Source organism: Saccoglossus kowalevskii, chromosome 3 (assembly GCF_978046115.1).
Source record: "Saccoglossus kowalevskii chromosome 3, keSacKowa6.1, whole genome shotgun sequence".
NCBI lineage: Eukaryota > Metazoa > Hemichordata > Enteropneusta > Harrimaniidae > Saccoglossus > Saccoglossus kowalevskii.
In genome coordinates, this window is record NC_140643.1 from 11,396,848 (window position 1) to 11,424,119 (window position 27,272).

At 35.3% G+C, this 27,272-nt stretch overlaps 1 protein-coding gene across 1 annotated transcript in view; it reads right to left on the reverse strand.

The window, feature by feature from the left end:
- Positions 1–215: 215 nt before the first annotated feature.
- LOC102807487 (uncharacterized) overlaps positions 216–27,272 on the reverse strand; it is a 159,615-nt gene continuing 132,558 nt past the window's right edge. Inside the window, exons 12-13 of the mRNA XM_085497556.1 lie at positions 4,384–4,576; positions 216–1,109 (exon numbers count right to left, since the gene is read on the reverse strand). Of these exons, the coding sequence (XP_085353682.1) occupies positions 907–1,109; positions 4,384–4,576 (396 nt within the window). The 3' untranslated portion in view covers positions 216–906. The remainder of the gene's footprint in view (positions 1,110–4,383; positions 4,577–27,272) is intronic.

Sequence of the window (27,272 nt, forward strand, 5' to 3'; positions counted from 1 at the left end):
GTTCACGCTACACAAAGTACAGGCTAAGATTTAAGCAAATCTTGTATGTTTCTATATAGGATAGGCTCAAATGCATTCACACACGAGAGGGAACAGTGGTTAGCATGGGCTAAGGAATGTCAAAACTTGTTAGGACTATATAAAAATCTTCACAATCATTTTAACTATGATTACTAGTGCAGTATACAGATTGCCGAATAACCGGAAGTAGCACAGAGTCTCGTCGTCAGATTTATTTTTATGACTATTATTATAGTAAATGAACATTGAATACAATTGCATTTAGCCCAAGCTATGTGTTCATGCACACTTTGTTAACTCATGCTGAACATCTGGACCACATCTTAAAAACAAGCCAGATTTAATCCGTACTTAGTGCTTCTTAGCTAAGAATTCACAGTGGTTTTCTTAGCATGGGCTAAGGTATTTGACCTCTTAGCCTGTCATACAAATGTCATTACAATGGGATGATTGCATTGAATCACAATCAGAAAACATTTGTTGTTGTTAAATTTTTAAATCAATGAGGTTAGTACGAGAAAAGGATTAAATATGCATAACAGAGGTACAGTGATTATATTTACCAACACTGTTGCTGTGTCTGATGTAAACAAAGAATTACTCTCAAATATGATGTAAATATGATTTACATTTTTCAAATAAGTAGGACATGTGAACACGTCTATAAGGTGTTGTACAAACAAATGAATTCTACTCCTTTCGCTGCCAGATGTGTATGTTACAATGTACATGTTCCTAGGTTTAGTTCAACACAGAACAAGTTTACGTATATTATACCTTATCAAAGAAAGCCTGGAAAATTCTCTGTATATTGGAAAATAAAAGCAGATGAGCTAAACTGAAATACTATTTACTCTATCCCACACAGACCAAATGAAATGTAATTTATGCACTTTCAATTTTATCTCTCAACTTTTCAAAAGCATAGGCAACTTTCAACACAGTATCATCGTCAAATCTTCTTCCAACAATCATCATACCAACCGGTAAACCATTGGAAAACCCAGTGTTGATTGTGAGTGCTGGATGACCAGTGACATTAAATGCTGCTGTATTGCCAACCATATTTAGTGCTCGCCCAATTACATCTGAAAGATTAACAAAACATTTTACAATAGAATGAATCAATATGCTGATGACCAATACATTCATTACACAACTCTCCATAAACAATGCATGTGATCAATTGTATTCATGCTGTACAATATTTGTTCTATATAAATGAATACCTGACACATAATTGTTTTATATAGTCCCTGCGAGTTCTTGAGTTTAAGAAGTATAATATATTATTGTAGCATTAGAACTGTTTTCACTAAAATAAAATGACCACCAGTCGGCCATTTTGAATCCGAACTGACGAACAAAATGATTTGGTCGCAAAATGTTATATGTGCATACCAAATTTGTTCTGAATTGCATAAATGCCTGATTTTTAATCATGTTTCATCAAATGAATAAAATAAATTCTCAACATGGTGTATATACAATGTTTGAACATGATCGGTCAGGTTATGTTTGAGATGTAGCTTTGAAACAGCATTCATTAAAATTGGTCACAAGTAGACCGCTTTGAATCTGTTTTGAAAACTAAACACGCTATTTTGTAAAACAAGGTTGATTTTGTATACACAATACAATACTACACATTACAACACAGGTGGAATTTTAGGATATCTCAAGATTTACTTTTGAGCGTTTGTCAAGGCTACTTTGAAACACATTTAATTTAGGGCATTACAATGTTTTTTGAAAGCATCAGAGTGTTTGTTGAAAGCTAATTTAGGGCATCAGAATGTTTGTTGAAAGCATCAGAGTGTTTGTTGAAAGCTAATTTAGGGCATCAGAATGTTTATTGAAAGCTAATTTAGGGCATCAGAATGTTTGTTGAAAGCTAATTTAGGATATCAGAAGGTTTGTTGAAAGCTTATTTAAGAATCAGAATGTTTCTTGAAAACTTGTTTAGGACATCAGAATGTTTGTTGAAAGCTTATTTAGGGCATCAGAATGTTTGTTGAAAACTTATTTAGAACATCAAAATGTTTGTTGAAAGCTTATTTAGGATATCAGAATGTTTGTTGAAAGTTTATTTAGGGCATCAGAATGTTTGTTCGAAGCTTATTTAGGGCATCAGAATGTTTATTGAAAATTTATTTAGGGCATCAGAATGTTTTTTCAAGGCTTATTTAGGGCATCAGAATGTTTGTTGAAAGCTTATTTACGACATCAGAATGTTTGTTGAAAGCTTATTTAAGAATCAGAATGTTTGTTGAAAGCTTATTTAGGGCATCAGAATGTTTATTGAAAACTTATTTAGGGCATCAGAATGTTTGTTCGAACTTATTTAGGGCATCAGAATGTTGGTTGAAAGCTAATTCAGGGCATCAGAATGTTTGTTGAAAGCTTATTTAGGACATCAGAATGTTTGTTGAAAGCTTATTTAGGACATCAGAATGTTTGTTGAAAGCTTATTTAGGGCATCAGAATGTTTGTTGAAAACTTATTTAGGGCATCAGAATGTTTATTGAAAACTTATTTAGGGCATCAGAATGTTTGTTCGAAGCTTATTTAGGGCATCAGAATGTTTGTTCAAGGCTTATTTAGGGCATCACAATATTTATTGAAAGCTTATTTACGACATCAGAATGTTTGTTGAAAGCTTATTTAAGAATCAGAATGTTTGTTCGAAGCTTATTTAGGGCATCAGAATGTTTGTTGAAAGCTTATTTAGGATAACAGAATGTTTGTTGAAAGCTTATTTAGGGCACCAGAATGTTTGTTCAAAGCTTATTTAGGACATCAGAATGTTTGTTCAAAGCTTATTTAGGACATCAGAATGTTTGTTGAAAGCTTATTTAGTACATCAGAATGTTTGTTGAAAGCTTATTTAGGACATCAGAATGTTTGTTGAAAGCTTATTTAGGACATCAGAATGTTTGTTGAAAGCTTATTTAGGGCATCAGAATGTTTGTTGAAAACTTATTTAGGGCATCACAATATTTATTGAAAGCTTATTTACGACATCAGAATGTTTGTTGAAAGCTTATTTAAGAATCAGAATGTTTGTTCGAAGCTTATTTAGGACATCAGAATGTTTGTTCAAAGCTTATTTAGGACATCAGAATGTTTGTTGAAAGCTTATTTAGTACATCAGAATGTTTGTTGAAAGCTTATTTAGGACATCAGAATGTTTGTTGAAAGCTTATTTAGGACATCAGAATGTTTGTTGAAAGCTTATTTAGGACATCAGAATGTTTGTTTGAAGCTTATTTGGGGCATACTAGAAATCTCTAGTATAGTAAAACTATAGTAAGAATTCTCTAGTATAGTAAAACTATGGCAAGAATTCTCTAGTATAGTAAAACTATGTTAAGAAATCTCTAGTATAGTAAAACTATGTTAAGAAATCTCTAGTATAGTAAAACTATGGTAAGAATTCTTTAGTATAGTAAAACTATGTTAAGAAATCTCCAGTATAGTAAAACTATGGCAAGAATTCTCTAGTATAGTAAAACTATGTTAAGAAATCTCTAGTATAGTAAAACTATGGTAAGAATTCTCTAGTATAGTAAAACTATGGCAAGAATTCTCTAGTATAGTAAAACTATGTTAAGAAATCTCTAGTATAGTAAAACTATGGTAAGAATTCTCTAGTATAGTAAAACTATGGCAGGAATTCTCTAGTATAGTAAAACTATGGCAGGAATTCTCTAGTATAGTAAAACTATGGTAAGAAATCTCTAGTATAGTAAAACTATGGTAAGAATTCTCTAGTATAGTAAAACTATGGCAGGAATTCTCTAGTATAGTAAAACTATGGCAGGAATTCTCTAGTATAGTAAAACTATGGTAAGAAATCTCTAGTATAGTAAAACTATGGCAAGAATTCTCTAGTATAGTAAAACTATGTTAAGAAATCTCCAGTATAGTAAATTATGGTAAGAAATCTCTAGTATAATAAAACTATGGTAAGAATTCTCTAGTATAGTAAAACTATGGCAAGAATTCTCTAGTATAGTAAAACTATGGTAAGAAATCTCTAGTATAGTAAAACTATGGTAAGAATTCTCTAGTATTGTAAAACTATGGCAAGAATTCTCTAGTATAGTAAAACTATGGTAAGAAATCTCTAGTATAGTAAAACTATGGTAAGAATTCTCTAGTATAGTAAAACTATGGCAAGAATTCTCTAGTATAGTAAAACTATGTTAAGAAATCTCCAGTACAGTAAATTATGGTAAGAAATCTCTAGTATAGTAAAACTATGGTAAAAATTCTCTAGTATAGTAAAACTATGGTAAGAAATCTCTAGTATAGTAAAACTATGGTAAGAAATCTCCAGTATAGTAAAACTAAACTCACCATTTGCTTTAAGGTTGTCATCCTGACGTGGTAGTTTTGCTGCTTTGAATGGGATAGTAGGCATTATTATAACATCATACTTCTCCAGTGCATCATCATAGGCTTTATTCAAAAGTCTTCTGACATTTTGAGTTTTGCCATAAAATATACCACCACAGTCATCTTTTAAATATTCACCAGCAAGTAGTATTGCCTGTAGGAAAGAATTTCAGTGAGTGTCAACTTGAACTCTTGTATTTTGTAACTATCCTGGCACACATATACAAATTGCAATGAAATGTAACTCTGTTTTGTGAAGGATCAAATGTATGACATAGATATTGCTCCCATTTACAGTTCACCTCACTGTAGGTGAAAACAAGATTTGTATAGACAATTTCCCTGGGAAACTCCCATACAAAGTTCCCACTCATTAAGTGCACCAATGCGTATCATACAAAGTAAGTGGCAATGCTATCCTACCATAATACATGACAGTCATACAAAGTAAGTGTCAATACTACCATACCCTAATACATGACAGTCATACAAAGTAAGTGTCAATGCTACCATACCCTAATACATGACAGTCATACAAAGTAAGTGTCAATACTACCATACCCTAATACATGACAGTCATACAAAGTAAGTGGCAATGCTACCATACCCTAATACATGACAGTCATACAAAGTAAGTGTCAATACTACCATACCCTAATACATGACAGTCATACAAAGTAAGTGGCAATGCTACCATACCCTAATACATGACAGTCATACAAAGTAAGTGTCAATACTACCATACCATAATACATGACAGTCATACAAAGTAAGTGTCAATACTACCATACCCTAATACATGACAGTCATACAAAGTAAGTGTCAATACTACCATACCCTAATACATGACAGTCATACAAAGTAAGTGTCAATGCTACCATACCCTAATACATGACAGTCATACAAAGTAAGTGTCAATGCTACCATACCCTAATACATGACAGTCATACAAAGTAAGTGTCATTACTACCATACCCTAATACATGACAGTCATACAAAGTAAGTGTCAATGCTACCATACCCTAATACATGAGTCATACAAAGTAAGTGTCATTACTACCATACCCTAATACATGACAGTCATACAAAGTAAGTGTCAATGCTACCATACCCTAATACATGACAGTCATACAAAGTGTCAATGCTACCATACCCTAATACATGACAGTCATACAAAGTAAGTGTCAATGCTACCATACCATAATACATGACAGTCATACAAAGTAAGTGTCAATGCTACCATACCCTAATACATGACAGTCATACAAAGTAAGTGTCAATGCTACCATACCATAATACATGACAGTCATACAAAGTAAGTGTCAATGCTACCATACCCTAATACATGACAGTCATACAAAGTAAGTGTCAATGCTACCATACCATAATACATGACAGTCATACAAAGTAAGTGTCAATGCTACCATACCCTAATACATGACAGTCATACAAAGTAAGTGTCAATGCTACCATACCCTAATACATGACAGTCATACAAAGTAAGTGTCAATGCTACCATACCCTAATACATGACAGTCATACAAAGTAAGTGTCATTACTACCATACCCTAATACATGACAGTCATACAAAGTAAGTGTCAATGCTACCATACCCTAATACATGACAGTCATACAAAGTAAGTGTCATTACTACCATACCCTAATACATGACAGTCATACAAAGTAAGTGTCAATGCTACCATACCCTAATACATGACAGTCATACAAAGTAAGTGTCAATGCTACCATACCATAATACATGACAGTCATACAAAGTAAGTGTCAATGCTACCATACCCTAATACATGACAGTCATACAAAGTAAGTGTCATTACTACCATACCCTAATACATGACAGTCATACAAAGTAAGTGTCAATGCTACCATACCCTAATACATGACAGTCATACAAAGTAAGTGTCATTACTACCATACCCTAATACATGACAGTCATACAAAGTAAGTATCAATGCTATCCTATCCTAATACATGACAGTCATACAAAGTAAGTGTCAATGCTACCCTACCCTAATACATGACAGTCATACAAAGTAAGTGTCAATGCTACCTTACCCTAATACATGACAGTCATACAAAGTAAGTGTCAATACTACCCTACCCTAATACATGACAGTCATACAAAGTAAGTGTCAATCCTACCCTAATACATGACAGTCATACAAATTAAGTGTCAATGCTACCATACCCTAATACATGACAGTCATACAAAGTAAGTGTCAATCCTACTCTAATACATGACAGTCATACAAAGTAAGTGGCAATCCTACCCTAATACATGACAGTCATACAAATTAAGTGTCAATGCTACCATACCCTAATACATGACAGTCATACAAAGTAAGTGTCAATCCTACCCTAATACATGACAGTCATACAAAGTAAGTGTCAATGCTATCCTACCCTAATACATGACAGTCATACAAAGTAAGTGTCAATGCTACCTTACTCTAATACATGACAGTCATACAAAGTAAGTGTCAATGCTATCCTACCCTAATACATGACAGTCATACAAAGTAAGTGTCAATGCTACCTTATCCTAATACATGACAGTCATACAAAGTGTCATTACTACCATACCCTAATACATGACAGTCATACAAAGTAAGTGTCAATCCTACTCTAATACATGACAGTCATACAAAGTAAGTGTCAATGCTATCCTACCCTAATACATGACAGTCATACAAAGTAAGTGTCAATGCTACCTTACCCTAATACATGACAGTCATACAAAGTAAGTGTCAATGCTACCTTACCCTAATACATGACAGTCATACAAAGTAAGTGTCAATGCTATCCTATCCTAATACATGACAGTCATACAAAGTAAGTGTCAATGCTATCCTACCCTAATACATGACAGTCATACAAAGTAAGTGTCAATGCTACCTTACCCTAATACATGACAGTCATACAAAGTAAGTGTCAATGCTACCTTACTCTAATACATGACAGTCATACAAAGTAAGTGTCAATGCTACCTTACTCTAATACATGACAGTCATACAAAGTAAGTGTCAATGCTATCCTATCCTAATACATGACAGTCATACAAAGTAAGTGTCAATGCTACCCTACCCTAATACATGACAGTCATACAAAGTAAGTGTCAATGCTACCTTACCCTAATACATGACAGTCATACAAAGTAAGTGTCAATGCTACCTTACTCTAATACATGACAGTCATACAAAGTAAGTGTCAATCCTACCTTACCGTAATACATGACAGTCATACAAAGTAAGTGTCATTACTACCATACCCTAATACATGACAGTCATACAAAGTAAGTGTCAATCCTACTCTAATACATGACAGTCATACAAAGTTAGTGTAAATGCTATCCTACCCTAATACATGACAGTCATACAAAGTAAGTGTCAATGCTACCTTACCCTAATACATGACAGTCATACAAAGTAAGTGTCAATGCTACCTTACCCTAATACATGACAGTCATACAAAGTAAGTGTCAATGCTACCTTACTCTAATACATGACAGTCATACAAAGTAAGTGTCAATGCTATCCTATCCAAATACATGACAGTCATACAAAGTAAGTGTCAATGCTACCCTACCCTAATACATGACAGTCATACAAAGTAAGTGTCAATGCTACCTTACCCTAATACATGACAGTCATACAAAGTAAGTGTCAATGCTACCCTACCCTAATACATGACAGTCATACAAAGTAAGTGTCAATCCTACCCTAATACATGACAGTCATACAAAGTAAGTGTCAATGCTACCATACCCTAATACATGACAGTCATACAAAGTAAGTGTCAATGCTATCCTACCCTAATACATGACAGTCATACAAAGTAAGTGTCAATGCTACCTTACCCTAATACATGACAGTCATACAAAGTAAGTGTCAATCCTACTCTAATACATGACAGTCATACAAAGTAAGTGTCAATGCTACCTTACCCTAATACATGACAGTCATACAAAGTAATTGTCAATCCTACTCTAATACATGACAGTCATACAAAGTAAGTGTCAATGCTACCTTACCCTAATACATGACAGTCATACAAAGTAAGTGTCAATCCTACTCTAATACATGACAGTCATACAAAGTAAGTGTCAATGCTACCATACCCTAATACATGACAGTCATACAAAGTAATTGTCAATGCTACCTTACCCTAATACATGACAGTCATACAAAGTAAGTGTCAATGCTACCTTACCCTAATACATGACAGTCATACAAAGTAAGTGTCAATGCTACCTTACCCTAATACATGACAGTCATACAAAGTAAGTGTCAATGCTACCTTACTCTAATACATGACAGTCATACAAAGTAAGTGTCAATGCTACCTTACCCTAATACACGACAGTCATACAAAGTAAGTGTCAATGCTACCTTACCCTAATACATGACAGTCATACAAAGTAAGTGTCAATGCTACCATACCCTAATACATGACAGCCATACAAAGTAAGTGTCAATGCTATCCTACCCTAATACATGACAGTCATACAAAGTAAGTGTCAATCCTACTCTAATACATGACAGTCATACAAAGTAAGTGGCAATCCTACCCTAATACATGACAGTGATACAAATTAAGTGTCAATGCTACCATACCCTAATACATGACAGTCATACAAAGTAAGTGTCAATCCTACCCTAATACATGACAGTCATACAAAGTAAGTGTCAATGCTATCCTACCCTAATACATGACAGTCATACAAAGTAAGTGTCAATGCTACCTTACCCTAATACATGACAGTCATACAAAGTAAGTGTCAATGCTACCTTACTCTAATACATGACAGTCATACAAAGTAAGTGTCAATGCTATCCTACCCTAATACATGACAGTCATACAAAGTAAGTGTCAATGCTACCTTACCCTAATACATGACAGTCATACAAAGTAAGTGTCATTACTACCATACCCTAATACATGACAGTCATACAAAGTAAGTGTCAATCCTACTCTAATACATGACAGTCATACAAAGTAAGTGTCAATGCTATCCTACCCTAATACATGACAGTCATACAAAGTAAGTGTCAATGCTACCTTACCCTAATACATGACAGTCATACAAAGTAAGTGTCAATGCTACCTTACCCTAATACATGACAGTCATACAAAGTAAGTGTCAATGCTACCTTACTCTAATACATGACAGTCATACAAAGTAAGTGTCAATGCTATCCTATCCTAATACATGACAGTCATACAAAGTAAGTGTCAATGCTATCCTACCCTAATACATGACAGTCATACAAAGTAAGTGTCAATGCTACCTTACCCTAATACATGACAGTCATACAAAGTAAGTGTCAATGCTACCTTACTCTAATACATGACAGTCATACAAAGTAAGTGTCAATGCTATCCTATCCTAATACATGACAGTCATACAAAGTAAGTGTCAATGCTACCCTACCCTAATACATGACAGTCATACAAAGTAAGTGTCAATGCTACCTTACCCTAATACATGACAGTCATACAAAGTAAGTGTCAATGCTACCTTACTCTAATACATGACAGTCATACAAAGTAAGTGTCAATCCTACCTTACCCTAATACATGACAGTCATACAAAGTAAGTGTCATTACTACCATACCCTAATACATGACAGTCATACAAAGTAAGTGTCAATCCTACTCTAATACATGACAGTCATACAAAGTAAGTGTCAATGCTATCCTACCCTAATACATGACAGTCATACAAAGTAAGTGTCAATGCTACCTTACTCTAATACATGACAGTCATACAAAGTAAGTGTCAATGCTATCCTATCCTAATACATGACAGTCATACAAGTAAGTGTCAATGCTACCCTACCCTAATACATGACAGTCATACAAAGTAAGTGTCAATGCTACCTTACCCTAATACATGACAGTCATACAAAGTAAGTGTCAATGCTACCCTACCCTAATACATGACAGTCATACAAAGTAAGTGTCAATCCTACCCTAATACATGACAGTCATACAAAGTAAGTGTCAATGCTACCATACCCTAATACATGACAGTCATACAAAGTAAGTGTCAATGCTATCCTACCCTAATACATGACAGTCATACAAAGTAAGTGTCAATGCTACCTTACCCTAATACATGACAGTCATACAAAGTAAGTGTCAATCCTACTCTAATACATGACAGTCATACAAAGTAAGTGTCAATGCTACCATACCCTAATACATGACAGTCATACAAAGTAATTGTCAATGCTACCTTACCCTAATACATGACAGTCATACAAAGTAAGTGTCAATGCTACCTTACCCTAATACATGACAGTCATACAAAGTAAGTGTCAATGCTACCTTACCCTAATACATGACAGTCATACAAAGTAAGTGTCAATGCTATCCTACCCTAATACATGACAGTCATACAAAGTAAGTGTCAATCCTACTCTAATACATGACAGTCATACAAAGTAAGTGTCAATGCTACCTTACCCTAATACATGACAGTCATACAAAGTAAGTGTCAATGCTATCCTACCCTAATACATGACAGTCATACAAAGTAAGTGTCAATGCTATCCTACCCTAATACATGACAGTCATACAAAGTAAGTGGCAATGCTATCCTACCCTAATACATGACAGTCACACAAAGTAAGTGTCAATCCTACCTTACCCTAATACATGACAGTCATACAAAGTAATTGTCAATCCTACCTTACCCTAATACATGACAGTCATACAAAGTAAGTGTCAATGCTACCCTAATACATGACAGTCTTACAAAGTAAGTGTCAATGCTACCATACCCTAATACATGACAGTCATACAAAGTAAGTGTCAATGCTACCTTACCCTAATACATGACAGTCATACAAAGTAAGTGTCAATGCTACCATACCCTAATACATGACAGTCATACAAAGTAATTGTCATTACTACCATACCCTAATACATGACAGTCATACAAAGTAAGTGTCAATCCTACTCTAATACATGACAGTCATACAAAGTAATTGTCATTACTACCATACCCTAATACATGACAGTCATACAAAGTAAGTATCAATCCTACTCTAATACATGACAGTCATACAAAGTAAGTGTCAATGCTACCATACCCTAATACATGACAGTCATACAAAGTAAGTGTCAATGCTACCATATCCTAATACATGACAGTCATACAAAGTAAGTGTCAATGCTACCATATCCTAATACATGACAGTCATACAAAGTAAGTGTCAATGCTATCCTACCCTAATACATGACAGTCATACAAAGTAAGTGTCAATGCTACCATACCCTAATACATGACAGTCATACAAAGTAAGTGTCAATGCTACCATACCCTAATACATGACAGTCATACAAAGTAAGTGTCAATGCTACCATACCCTAATACATGACAGTCATACAAAGTAAGTGTCAATGCTACCATACCCTAATACATGACAGTCATACAAAGTAAGTGGCAATCTTATCTTACCATAATACATGACAGTCATACAAAGTAATTGTCAATGCTACCATACCCTAATACATGACAGTCATACAAAGTAAGTGTCAATGCTACCATACCCTAATACATGACAGTCATACAAAGTAAGTGTCAATGCTACCATACCCTAATACATGACAGTCATACAAAGTAAGTGGCAATCTTATCTTACCATAATACATGACAGTCATACAAAGTAAGTGTCAATGCTACCTTACCCTAATACATGACAGTCATACAAAGTGAGTGTCAATCCTACCTTACCCTAATACATGACAGTCATACAAAGTAAGTGTCAATCCTACTCTAATACATGACAGTCATACAAAGTAAGTGGCAATGCTACCTTACCCTAATACATGACAGTCATACAAAGTAAGTGTCAATGCTACCATACCCTAATACATGACAGTCATACAAAGTAAGTATCAATCCTACTCTAATACATGACAGTCATACAAAGTAAGTGTCAATGCTATCCTACTCTAATACATGACAGTCATACAAAGTAAGTGTCAATGCTACCTTACCCTAATACATGACAGTCATACAAAGTAAGTATCAATCCTACTCTAATACATGACAGTCATACAAAGTAAGTGTCAATGCTATCCTACTCTAATACATGACAGTCATACAAAGTAAGTGGCAATGCTACCTTACCCTAATACATGACAGTCATACAAAGTAAGTGTCAATGCTACCATACCCTAATACATGACAGTCATACAAAGTAAGTATCAATCCTACTCTAATACATGACAGTCATACAAAGTAAGTGTCAATGCTATCCTACTCTAATACATGACAGTCATACAAAGTAAGTGTCAATGCTACCCTACCCTAATACATGACAGTCATACAAAGTAAGTGTCAATCCTACCCTAATACATGACAGTCATACAAAGTAAGTGTCAATGCTACCATACCCTAATACATGACAGTCATACAAAGTAAGTGTCAATGCTATCCTACCCTAATACATGACAGTCATACAAAGTAAGTGTCAATGCTACCTTACCCTAATACATGACAGTCATACAAAGTAAGTGTCAATCCTACTCTAATACATGACAGTCATACAAAGTAAGTGTCAATGCTACCTTACCCTAATACATGACAGTCATACAAAGTAATTGTCAATCCTACTCTAATACATGACAGTCATACAAAGTAAGTGTCAATGCTACCTTACCCTAATACATGACAGTCATACAAAGTAATTGTCAATCCTACTCTAATACATGACAGTCATACAAAGTAAGTGTCAATGCTACCATACCCTAATACATGACAGTCATACAAAGTAATTGTCAATGCTACCTTACCCTAATACATGACAGTCATACAAAGTAAGTGTCAATGCTACCTTACCCTAATACATGACAGTCATACAAAGTAAGTGTCAATGCTACCTTACCCTAATACATGACAGTCATACAAAGTAAGTGTCAATGCTACCTTACCCTAATACATGACAGTCATACAAAGTAAGTGTCAATGCTACCTTACCCTAATACACGACAGTCATACAAAGTAAGTGTCAATGCTACCTTACCCTAATACATGACAGTCATACAAAGTAAGTGTCAATGCTACCATACCCTAATACATGACAGTCATACAAAGTAAGTGTCAATGCTATCCTACCCTAATACATGACAGTCATACAAAGTAAGTGTCAATCCTACTCTAATACATGACAGTCATACAAAGTAAGTGGCAATCCTACCCTAATACATGACAGTCATACAAATTAAGTGTCAATGCTACCATACCCTAATACATGACAGTCATACAAAGTAAGTGTCAATCCTACCCTAATACATGACAGTCATACAAAGTAAGTGTCAATGCTATCCTACCCTAATACATGACAGTCATACAAAGTAAGTGTCAATGCTACCTTACCCTAATACATGACAGTCATACAAAGTAAGTGTCAATGCTACCTTACTCTAATACATGACAGTCATACAAAGTAAGTGTCAATGCTATCCTACCCTAATACATGACAGTCATACAAAGTAAGTGTCAATGCTACCTTACCCTAATACATGACAGTCATACAAAGTAAGTGTCATTACTACCATACCCTAATACATGACAGTCATACAAAGTAAGTGTCAATCCTACTCTAATACATGACAGTCATACAAAGTAAGTGTCAATGCTATCCTACCCTAATACATGACAGTCATACAAAGTAAGTGTCAATGCTACCTTACCCTAATACATGACAGTCATACAAAGTAAGTGTCAATGCTACCTTACCCTAATACATGACAGTCATACAAAGTAAGTGTCAATGCTACCTTACTCTAATACATGACAGTCATACAAAGTAAGTGTCAATGCTATCCTATCCTAATACATGACAGTCATACAAAGTAAGTGTCAATGCTATCCTAACCTAATACATGACAGTCATACAAAGTAAGTGTCAATGCTACCTTACCCTAATACATGACAGTCATACAAAGTAAGTGTCAATGCTACCTTACTCTAATACATGACAGTCATACAAAGTAAGTATCAATCCTACTCTAATACATGACAGTCATACAAAGTAAGTGTCAATGCTACCATACCCTAATACATGACAGTCATACAAAGTAAGTGTCAATGCTACCTTACCCTAATACATGACAGTCATACAAAGTAAGTGTCAATGCTACCATACCCTAATACATGACAGTCATACAAAGTAAGTATCAATCCTACTCTAATACATGACAGTCATACAAAGTAAGTGTCAATGCTACCATACCCTAATACATGACAGTCATACAAAGTAAGTGTCAATGCTACCATATCCTAATACATGACAGTCATACAAAGTAAGTGTCAATGCTACCATATCCTAATACATGACAGTCATACAAAGTAAGTGTCAATGCTATCCTACCCTAATACATGACAGTCATACAAAGTAAGTGTCAATGCTACCATACCCTAATACATGACAGTCATACAAAGTAAGTGTCAATGCTACCATACCCTAATACATGACAGTCATACAAAGTAAGTGGCAATCTTATCTTACCATAATACATGACAGTCATACAAAGTAAGTGTCAATGCTACCTTACCCTAATACATGACAGTCATACAAAGTAAGTGTCAATCCTACCTTACCCTAATACATGACAGTCATACAAAGTAAGTGTCAATCCTACTCTAATACATGACAGTCATACAAAGTAAGTGGCAATGCTACCTTACCCTAATACATGACAGTCATACAAAGTAAGTGTCAATGCTACCATACCCTAATACATGACAGTCATACAAAGTAAGTATCAATCCTACTCTAATACATGACAGTCATACAAAGTAAGTGTCAATGCTATCCTACTCTAATACATGACAGTCATACAAAGTAAGTGTCAATGCTACCTTACCCTAATACATGACAGTCATACAAAGTAAGTATCAATCCTACTCTAATACATGACAGTCATACAAAGTAAGTGTCAATGCTATCCTACTCTAATACATGACAGTCATACAAAGTAAGTGGCAATGCTACCTTACCCTAATACATGACAGTCATACAAAGTAAGTGTCAATGCTACCATACCCTAATACATGACAGTCATACAAAGTAAGTATCAATCCTACTCTAATACATGACAGTCATACAAAGTAAGTGTCAATGCTATCCTACTCTAATACATGACAGTCATACAAAGTAAGTGTCAATGCTACCCTACCCTAATACATGACAGTCATACAAAGTAAGTGTCAATCCTACCCTAATACATGACAGTCATACAAAGTAAGTGTCAATGCTACCATACCCTAATACATGACAGTCATACAAAGTAAGTGTCAATGCTATCCTACCCTAATACATGACAGTCATACAAAGTAAGTGTCAATGCTACCTTACCCTAATACATGACAGTCATACAAAGTAAGTGTCAATCCTACTCTAATACATGACAGTCATACAAAGTAAGTGTCAATGCTACCTTACCCTAATACATGACAGTCATACAAAGTAATTGTCAATCCTACTCTAATACATGACAGTCATACAAAGTAAGTGTCAATGCTACCTTACCCTAATACATGACAGTCATACAAAGTAATTGTCAATCCTACTCTAATACATGACAGTCATACAAAGTAAGTGTCAATGCTACCATACCCTAATACATGACAGTCATACAAAGTAATTGTCAATGCTACCTTACCCTAATACATGACAGTCATACAAAGTAAGTGTCAATGCTACCTTACCCTAATACATGACAGTCATACAAAGTAAGTGTCAATGCTACCTTACCCTAATACATGACAGTCATACAAAGTAAGTGTCAATGCTACCTTACCCTAATACATGACAGTCATACAAAGTAAGTGTCAATGCTACCTTACCCTAATACACGACAGTCATACAAAGTAAGTGTCAATGCTACCTTACCCTAATACATGACAGTCATACAAAGTAAGTGTCAATGCTACCATACCCTAATACATGACAGTCATACAAAGTAAGTGTCAATGCTATCCTACCCTAATACATGACAGTCATACAAAGTAAGTGTCAATCCTACTCTAATACATGACAGTCATACAAAGTAAGTGGCAATCCTACCCTAATACATGACAGTCATACAAATTAAGTGTCAATGCTACCATACCCTAATACATGACAGTCATACAAAGTAAGTGTCAATCCTACCCTAATACATGACAGTCATACAAAGTAAGTGTCAATGCTATCCTACCCTAATACATGACAGTCATACAAAGTAAGTGTCAATGCTACCTTACCCTAATACATGACAGTCATACAAAGTAAGTGTCAATGCTACCTTACTCTAATACATGACAGTCATACAAAGTAAGTGTCAATGCTATCCTACCCTAATACATGACAGTCATACAAAGTAAGTGTCAATGCTACCTTACCCTAATACATGACAGTCATACAAAGTAAGTGTCATTACTACCATACCCTAATACATGACAGTCATACAAAGTAAGTGTCAATCCTACTCTAATACATGACAGTCATACAAAGTAAGTGTCAATGCTATCCTACCCTAATACATGACAGTCATACAAAGTAAGTGTCAATGCTACCTTACCCTAATACATGACAGTCATACAAAGTAAGTGTCAATGCTACCTTACCCTAATACATGACAGTCATACAAAGTAAGTGTCAATGCTACCTTACTCTAATACATGACAGTCATACAAAGTAAGTGTCAATGCTATCCTATCCTAATACATGACAGTCATACAAAGTAAGTGTCAATGCTATCCTACCCTAATACATGACAGTCATACAAAGTAAGTGTCAATGCTACCTTACCCTAATACATGACAGTCATACAAAGTAAGTGTCAATGCTACCTTACTCTAATACATGACAGTCATACAAAGTAAGTGTCAATGCTATCCTATCCTAATACATGACAGTCATACAAAGTAAGTGTCAATGCTACCCTACCCTAATACATGACAGTCATACAAAGTAAGTGTCAATGCTACCTTACCCTAATACATGACAGTCATACAAAGTAAGTGTCAATGCTACCTTACTCTAATACATGACAGTCATACAAAGTAAGTGTCAATCCTACCTTACCCTAATACATGACAGTCATACAAAGTAAGTGTCATTACTACCATACCCTAATACATGACAGTCATACAAAGTAAGTGTCAATCCTACTCTAATACATGACAGTCATACAAAGTAAGTGTCAATGCTATCCTACCCTAATACATGACAGTCATACAAAGTAAGTGTCAATGCTACCTTACTCTAATACATGACAGTCATACAAAGTAAGTGTCAATGCTATCCTATCCTAATACATGACAGTCATACAAAGTAAGTGTCAATGCTACCCTACCCTAATACATGACAGTCATACAAAGTAAGTGTCAATGCTACCTTACCCTAATACATGACAGTCATACAAAGTAAGTGTCAATGCTACCCTACCCTAATACATGACAGTCATACAAAGTAAGTGTCAATCCTACCCTAATACATGACAGTCATACAAAGTAAGTGTCAATGCTACCATACCCTAATACATGACAGTCATACAAAGTAAGTGTCAATGCTATCCTACCCTAATACATGACAGTCATACAAAGTAAGTGTCAATGCTACCTTACCCTAATACATGACAGTCATACAAAGTAAGTGTCAATCCTACTCTAATACATGACAGTCATACAAAGTAAGTGTCAATGCTACCATACCCTAATACATGACAGTCATACAAAGTAATTGTCAATGCTACCTTACCCTAATACATGACAGTCATACAAAGTAAGTGTCAATGCTACCTTACCCTAATACATGACAGTCATACAAAGTAAGTGTCAATGCTACCTTACCCTAATACATGACAGTCATACAAAGTAAGTGTCAATGCTATCCTACCCTAATACATGACAGTCATACAAAGTAAGTGTCAATGCTATCCTACCCTAATACATGACAGTCACACAAAGTAAGTGTCAATCCTACCTTACTCTAATACATGACAGTCATACAAAGTAAGTGTCAATGCTATCCTACCCTAATACATGACAGTCATACAAAGTAAGTGTCAATGCTATCCTACCCTAATACATGACAGTCATACAAAGTAAGTGGCAATGCTATCCTACCCTAATACATGACAGTCACACAAAGTAAGTGTCAATGCTACCATACCCTAATACATGACAGTCATACAAAGTAAGTGTCAATGCTACCATATCCTAATACATGACAGTCATACAAAGTAAGTGTCAATGCTACCATATCCTAATACATGACAGTCATACAAAGTAAGTGTCAATGCTATCCTACCCTAATACATGACAGTCATACAAAGTAAGTGTCAATGCTACCATACCCTAATACATGACAGTCATACAAAGTAAGTGTCAATGCTACCATACCCTAATACATGACAGTCATACAAAGTAAGTGTCAATGCTACCATACCCTAATACATGACAGTCATACAAAGTAAGTGTCAATGCTACCATACCCTAATACATGACAGTCATACAAAGTAAGTGGCAATCTTATCTTACCATAATACATGACAGTCATACAAAGTAATTGTCAATGCTACCATACCCTAATACATGACAGTCATACAAAGTAAGTGTCAATGCTACCATACCCTAATACATGACAGTCATACAAAGTAAGTGTCAATGCTACCATACCCTAATACATGACAGTCATACAAAGTAAGTGGCAATCTTATCTTACCATAATACATGACAGTCATACAAAGTAAGTGTCAATGCTACCTTACCCTAATACATGACAGTCATACAAAGTAAGTGTCAATCCTACCTTACCCTAATACATGACAGTCATACAAAGTAAGTGTCAATCCTACTCTAATACATGACAGTCATACAAAGTAAGTGGCAATGCTACCTTACCCTAATACATGACAGTCATACAAAGTAAGTGTCAATGCTACCATACCCTAATACATGACAGTCATACAAAGTAAGTATCAATCCTACTCTAATACATGACAGTCATACAAAGTAAGTGTCAATGCTATCCTACTCTAATACATGACAGTCATACAAAGTAAGTGTCAATGCTACCTTACCCTAATACATGACAGTCATACAAAGTAAGTATCAATCCTACTCTAATACATGACAGTCATACAAAGTAAGTGTCAATGCTATCCTACTCTAATACATGACAGTCATACAAAGTAAGTGGCAATGCTACCTTACCCTAATACATGACAGTCATACAAAGTAAGTGTCAATGCTACCATACCCTAATACATGACAGTCATACAAAGTAAGTATCAATCCTACTCTAATACATGACAGTCATACAAAGTAAGTGTCAATGCTATCCTACTCTAATACATGACAGTCATACAAAGTAAGTGTCAATGCTACCCTACCCTAATACATGACAGTCATACAAAGTAAGTGTCAATCCTACCCTAATACATGACAGTCATACAAAGTAAGTGTCAATGCTACCATACCCTAATACATGACAGTCATACAAAGTAAGTGTCAATGCTATCCTACCCTAATACATGACAGTCATACAAAGTAAGTGTCAATGCTACCTTACCCTAATACATGACAGTCATACAAAGTAAGTGTCAATCCTACTCTAATACATGACAGTCATACAAAGTAAGTGTCAATGCTACCTTACCCTAATACATGACAGTCATACAAAGTAATTGTCAATCCTACTCTAATACATGACAGTCATACAAAGTAAGTGTCAATGCTACCTTACCCTAATACATGACAGTCATACAAAGTAATTGTCAATCCTACTCTAATACATGACAGTCATACAAAGTAAGTGTCAATGCTACCATACCCTAATACATGACAGTCATACAAAGTAATTGTCAATGCTACCTTACCCTAATACATGACAGTCATACAAAGTAAGTGTCAATGCTACCTTACCCTAATACATGACAGTCATACAAAGTAAGTGTCAATGCTACCTTACCCTAATACATGACAGTCATACAAAGTAAGTGTCAATGCTACCTTACCCTAATACATGACAGTCATACAAAGTAAGTGTCAATGCTACCTTACCCTAATACACGACAGTCATACAAAGTAAGTGTCAATGCTACCTTACCCTAATACATGACAGTCATACAAAGTAAGTGTCAATGCTACCATACCCTAATACATGACAGTCATACAAAGTAAGTGTCAATGCTATCCTACCCTAATACATGACAGTCATACAAAGTAAGTGTCAATCCTACTCTAATACATGACAGTCATACAAAGTAAGTGGCAATCCTACCCTAATACATGACAGTCATACAAATTAAGTGTCAATGCTACCATACCCTAATACATGACAGTCATACAAAGTAAGTGTCAATCCTACCCTAATACATGACAGTCATACAAAGTAAGTGTCAATGCTATCCTACCCTAATACATGACAGTCATACAAAGTAAGTGTCAATGCTACCTTACCCTAATACATGACAGTCATACAAAGTAAGTGTCAATGCTACCTTACTCTAATACATGACAGTCATACAAAGTAAGTGTCAATGCTATCCTACCCTAATACATGACAGTCATACAAAGTAAGTGTCAATGCTACCTTACCCTAATACATGACAGTCATACAAAGTAAGTGTCATTACTACCATACCCTAATACATGACAGTCATACAAAGTAAGTGTCAATCCTACTCTAATACATGACAGTCATACAAAGTAAGTGTCAATGCTATCCTACCCTAATACATGACAGTCATACAAAGTAAGTGTCAATGCTACCTTACCCTAATACATGACAGTCATACAAAGTAAGTGTCAATGCTACCTTACCCTAATACATGACAGTCATACAAAGTAAGTGTCAATGCTACCTTACTCTAATACATGACAGTCATACAAAGTAAGTGTCAATGCTATCCTATCCTAATACATGACAGTCATACAAAGTAAGTGTCAATGCTATCCTACCCTAATACATGACAGTCATACAAAGTAAGTGTCAATGCTACCTTACCCTAATACATGACAGTCATACAAAGTAAGTGTCAATGCTACCTTACTCTAATACATGACAGTCATACAAAGTAAGTGTCAATGCTATCCTATCCTAATACATGACAGTCATACAAAGTAAGTGTCAATGCTACCCTACCCTAATACATGACAGTCATACAAAGTAAGTGTCAATGCTACCTTACCCTAATACATGACAGTCATACAAAGTAAGTGTCAATGCTACCTTACTCTAATACATGACAGTCATACAAAGTAAGTGTCAATCCTACCTTACCCTAATACATGACAGTCATACAAAGTAAGTGTCATTACTACCATACCCTAATACATGACAGTCATACAAAGTAAGTGTCAATCCTACTCTAATACATGACAGTCATACAAAGTAAGTGTCAATGCTATCCTACCCTAATACATGACAGTCATACAAAGTAAGTGTCAATGCTACCTTACTCTAATACATGACAGTCATACAAAGTAAGTGTCAATGCTATCCTATCCTAATACATGACAGTCATACAAAGTAAGTGTCAATGCTACCCTACCCTAATACATGACAGTCATACAAAGTAAGTGTCAATGCTACCTTACCCTAATACATGACAGTCATACAAAGTAAGTGTCAATGCTACCCTACCCTAATACATGACAGTCATACAAAGTAAGTGTCAATCCTACCCTAATACATGACAGTCATACAAAGTAAGTGTCAATGCTACCATACCCTAATACATGACAGTCATACAAAGTAAGTGTCAATGCTATCCTACCCTAATACATGACAGTCATACAAAGTAAGTGTCAATGCTACCTTACCCTAATACATGACAGTCATACAAAGTAAGTGTCAATCCTACTCTAATACATGACAGTCATACAAAGTAAGTGTCAATGCTACCATACCCTAATACATGACAGTCATACAAAGTAATTGTCAATGCTACCTTACCCTAATACATGACAGTCATACAAAGTAAGTGTCAATGCTACCTTACCCTAATACATGACAGTCATACAAAGTAAGTGTCAATGCTACCTTACCCTAATACATGACAGTCATACAAAGTAAGTGTCAATGCTATCCTACCCTAATACATGACAGTCATACAAAGTAAGTGTCAATCCTACTCTAATACATGACAGTCATACAAAGTAGGTGTCAATGCTACCTTACCCTAATACATGACAGTCATACAAAGTAAGTGTCAATGCTATCCTACCCTAATACATGACAGTCATACAAAGTAAGTGTCAATGCTATCCTACCCTAATACATGACAGTCATACAAAGTAAGTGGCAATGCTATCCTACCCTAATACATGACAGTCACACAAAGTAAGTGTCAATCCTACCTTTCCCTAATACATGACAGTCATACAAAGTAATTGTCAATCCTACCTTACCCTAATACATGACAGTCATACAAAGTAAGTGTCAATGCTACCCTAATACATGACAGTCTTACAAAGTAAGTGTCAATGCTACCATACCCTAATACATGACAGTCATACAAAGTAAGTGTCAATGCTACCTTACCCTAATACATGACAGTCATACAAAGTAAGTGTCAATGCTACCATACCCTAATACATGACAGTCATACAAAGTAATTGTCATTACTACCATACCCTAATACATGACAGTCATACAAAGTAAGTGTCAATCCTACTCTAATACATGACAGTCATACAAAGTAATTGTCATTACTACCATACCCTAATACATGACAGTCATACAAAGTAAGTATCAATCCTACTCTAATACATGACAGTCATACAAAGTAAGTGTCAATGCTACCATACCCTAATACATGACAGTCATACAAAGTAAGTGTCAATGCTACCATATCCTAATACATGACAGTCATACAAAGTAAGTGTCAATGCTACCATATCCTAATACATGACAGTCATACAAAGTAAGTGTCAATGCTATCCTACCCTAATACATGACAGTCATACAAAGTAAGTGTCAATGCTACCATACCCTAATACATGACAGTCATACAAAGTAAGTGTCAATGCTACCATACCCTAATACATGACAGTCATACAAAGTAAGTGTCAATGCTACCATACCCTAATACATGACAGTCATACAAAGTAAGTGTCAATGCTACCATACCCTAATACATGACAGTCATACAAAGTAAGTGGCAATCTTATCTTACCATAATACATGACAGTCATACAAAGTAATTGTCAATGCTACCATACCCTAATACATGACAGTCATACAAAGTAAGTGTCAATGCTACCATACCCTAATACATGACAGTCATACAAAGTAAGTGTCAATGCTACCATACCCTAATACATGACAGTCATACAAAGTAAGTGGCAATCTTATCTTACCATAATACATGACAGTCATACAAAGTAAGTGTCAATGCTACCTTACCCTAATACATGACAGTCATACAAAGTAAGTGTCAATCCTACCTTACCCTAATACATGACAGTCATACAAAGTAAGTGTCAATCCTACTCTAATACATGACAGTCATACAAAGTAAGTGGCAATGCTACCTTACCCTAATACATGACAGTCATACAAAGTAAGTGTCAATGCTACCATACCCTAATACATGACAGTCATACAAAGTAAGTATCAATCCTACTCTAATACATGACAGTCATACAAAGTAAGTGTCAATCCTACTCTAATACATGACAGTCATACAAAGTAAGTGTCAATGCTATCCTACTCTAATACATGACAGTCATACAAAGTAAGTGGCAATGCTACCTTACCCTAATACATGACAGTCATACAAAGTAAGTGTCAATGCTACCATACCCTAATACATGACAGTCATACAAAGTAAGTATCAATCCTACTCTAATACATGACAGTCATACAAAGTAAGTGTCAATGCTATCCTACTCTAATACATGACAGTCATACAAAGTAAGTGTCAATGCTACCATACCCTAATACATGACAGTCATACAAAGTAAGTATCAATGCTATCCTACCCTAATACATGACAGTCATACAAAGTAAGTGTCAATGCTACCATACCCTAATACATGACAGTCATACAAAGTAAGTGTCAATCCTACTCTAATACATGACAGTCATACAAAGTAAGTGTCAATGCTATCCTACTCTAATACATGACAGTCATACAAAGTAAGTGGCAATGCTACCTTACCCTAATACATGACAGTCATACAAAGTAAGTGTCAATGCTACCATACCCTAATACATGACAGTCATACAAAGTAAGTATCAATCCTACTCTAATACATGACAGTCATACAAAGTAAGTGTCAATGCTATCCTACTCTAATACATGACAGTCATACAAAGTAAGTGTCAATGCTACCATACCCTAATACATGACAGTCATACAAAGTAAGTATCAATGCTATCCTACCCTAATACATGACAGTCATACAAAGTAAGTGTCAATGCTACCATACCCTAATACATGACAGTCATACAAAGTAAGTGGCAATGCTATCCTACTCTAATACATGACAGTCATACAAAGTAAGTGGCAATGCTACCTTACCCTAATACATGACAGTCATACAAAGTAAGTGTCAATGCTACCATACCCTAATACATGACAGTCATACAAAGTAAGTATCAATCCTACTCTAATACATGACAGTCATACAAAGTAAGTGTCAATGCTATCCTACTCTAATACATGACAGTCATACAAAGTAAGTGTCAATGCTACCATACCCTAATACATGACAGTCATACAAAGTAAGTATCAATGCTATCCTACCCTAATACATGACAGTCATACAAAGTAAGTGTCAATGCTACCATACCCTAATACATGACAGTCATACAAAGTAAGTGTCAATGCTATCCTACTCTAATACATGACAGTCATACACAGTAAGTGTCAATGCTACCATACCCTAATACATGACAGTCATACAAAGTAAGTATCAATGCTATCCTACCCTAATACATGACAGTCATACAAAGTAAGTGTCAATGCTACCATACCCTAATACATGACAGTCATACAAAGTAAGTGGCAATGCTATCCTACTCTAATACATGACAGTCATACAAAGTAAGTATCAATCCTACCCTAATACATGACAGTCATACAAAGTAAGTGTCAATGCTACCTTACCCTAATACATGACAGTCATACAAATTAAGTATCAATCCTACTCTAATACATGACAGTCATACAAAGTAAGTGTCATTACTACCATACCCTAATACATGACAGTCATACAAAGTAAGTGTCAATGCTACCATACCCTAATACATGACAGTCATACAAAGTAAGTGTCATTACTACCATACCCTAATACATGACAGTCATACAAAGTAAGTGTCAATGCTACCATACCCTAATACATGACAGTCATACAAAGTAAGTGTCATTACTACCATACCCTAATACATGACAGTAATACAAAGTAAGTGTCAATGCTACCATACCCTAATACATGACAGTCATACAAAGTAAGTGTCATTACTACCATACCCTAATACATGACAGTCATACAAAGTGTCAATGCTACCATACCCTAATACATGACAGTCATACAAAGTAAGTGTCATTACTACCATACCCTAATACATGACAGTCATACAAAGTATCAATGCTATCCTATCCTAATACATGACAGTCATACAAAGTAAGTGTCAATGCTACCCTACCCTAATACATGACAGTCATACAAAGTAAGTGTCAATCCTACCCTAATACATGACAGTCATACAAAGTAAGTGGCAATGCTACCCTACCCTAATACATGACAGTCATACAAAGTAAGTGTCAATCCTACTCTAATACATGACTGTCATACAAAGTAAGTGTCAATGCTACCCTACCCTAATACATGACAGTCATACAAAGTAAGTGTCAATCCTACCTTACCCTAATACATGACAGTCATACAAAGTAAGTGTCAATCCTACTCTAATACATGACAGTCATACAAAGTAAGTGTCAATGCTACCATACCCTAATACATGACAGTCATACAAAGTAAGTGTCATTACTACCATACCCTAATACATGACAGTCATACAAAGTAAGTATCAATGCTATCCTATCCTAATACATGACAGTCATACAAAGTAAGTGTCAATGCTACCCTACCCTAATACATGACAGTCATACAAAGTAAGTGTCAATGCTACCTTACCCTAATACATGACAGTCATACAAAGTAAGTGTCAATCCTACCTTACCCTAATACATGACAGTCATACAAAGTAAGTGTCAATCCTACTCTAATACATGACAGTCATACAAAGTAAGTGGCAATGCTACCTTACCCTAATACATGACAGTCATACAAAGTAAGTGTCAATGCTACCATACCCTAATACATGACAGTCATACAAAGTAAGTATCAATCCTACTCTAATACATGACAGTCATACAAAGTAAGTGTCAATGCTATCCTACTCTAATACATGACAGTCATACAAAGTAAGTGTCAATGCTACCTTACCCTAATACATGACAGTCATACAAAGTAAGTATCAATCCTACTCTAATACATGACAGTCATACAAAGTAAGTGTCAATGCTATCCTACTCTAATACATGACAGTCATACAAAGTAAGTGGCAATGCTACCTTACCCTAATACATGACAGTCATACAAAGTAAGTGTCAATGCTACCATACCCTAATACATGACAGTCATACAAAGTAAGTATCAATCCTACTCTAATACATGACAGTCATACAAAGTAAGTGTCAATGCTATCCTACTCTAATACATGACAGTCATACAAAGTAAGTGTCAATGCTACCATACCCTAATACATGACAGTCATACAAAGTAAGTATCAATGCTATCCTACCCTAATACA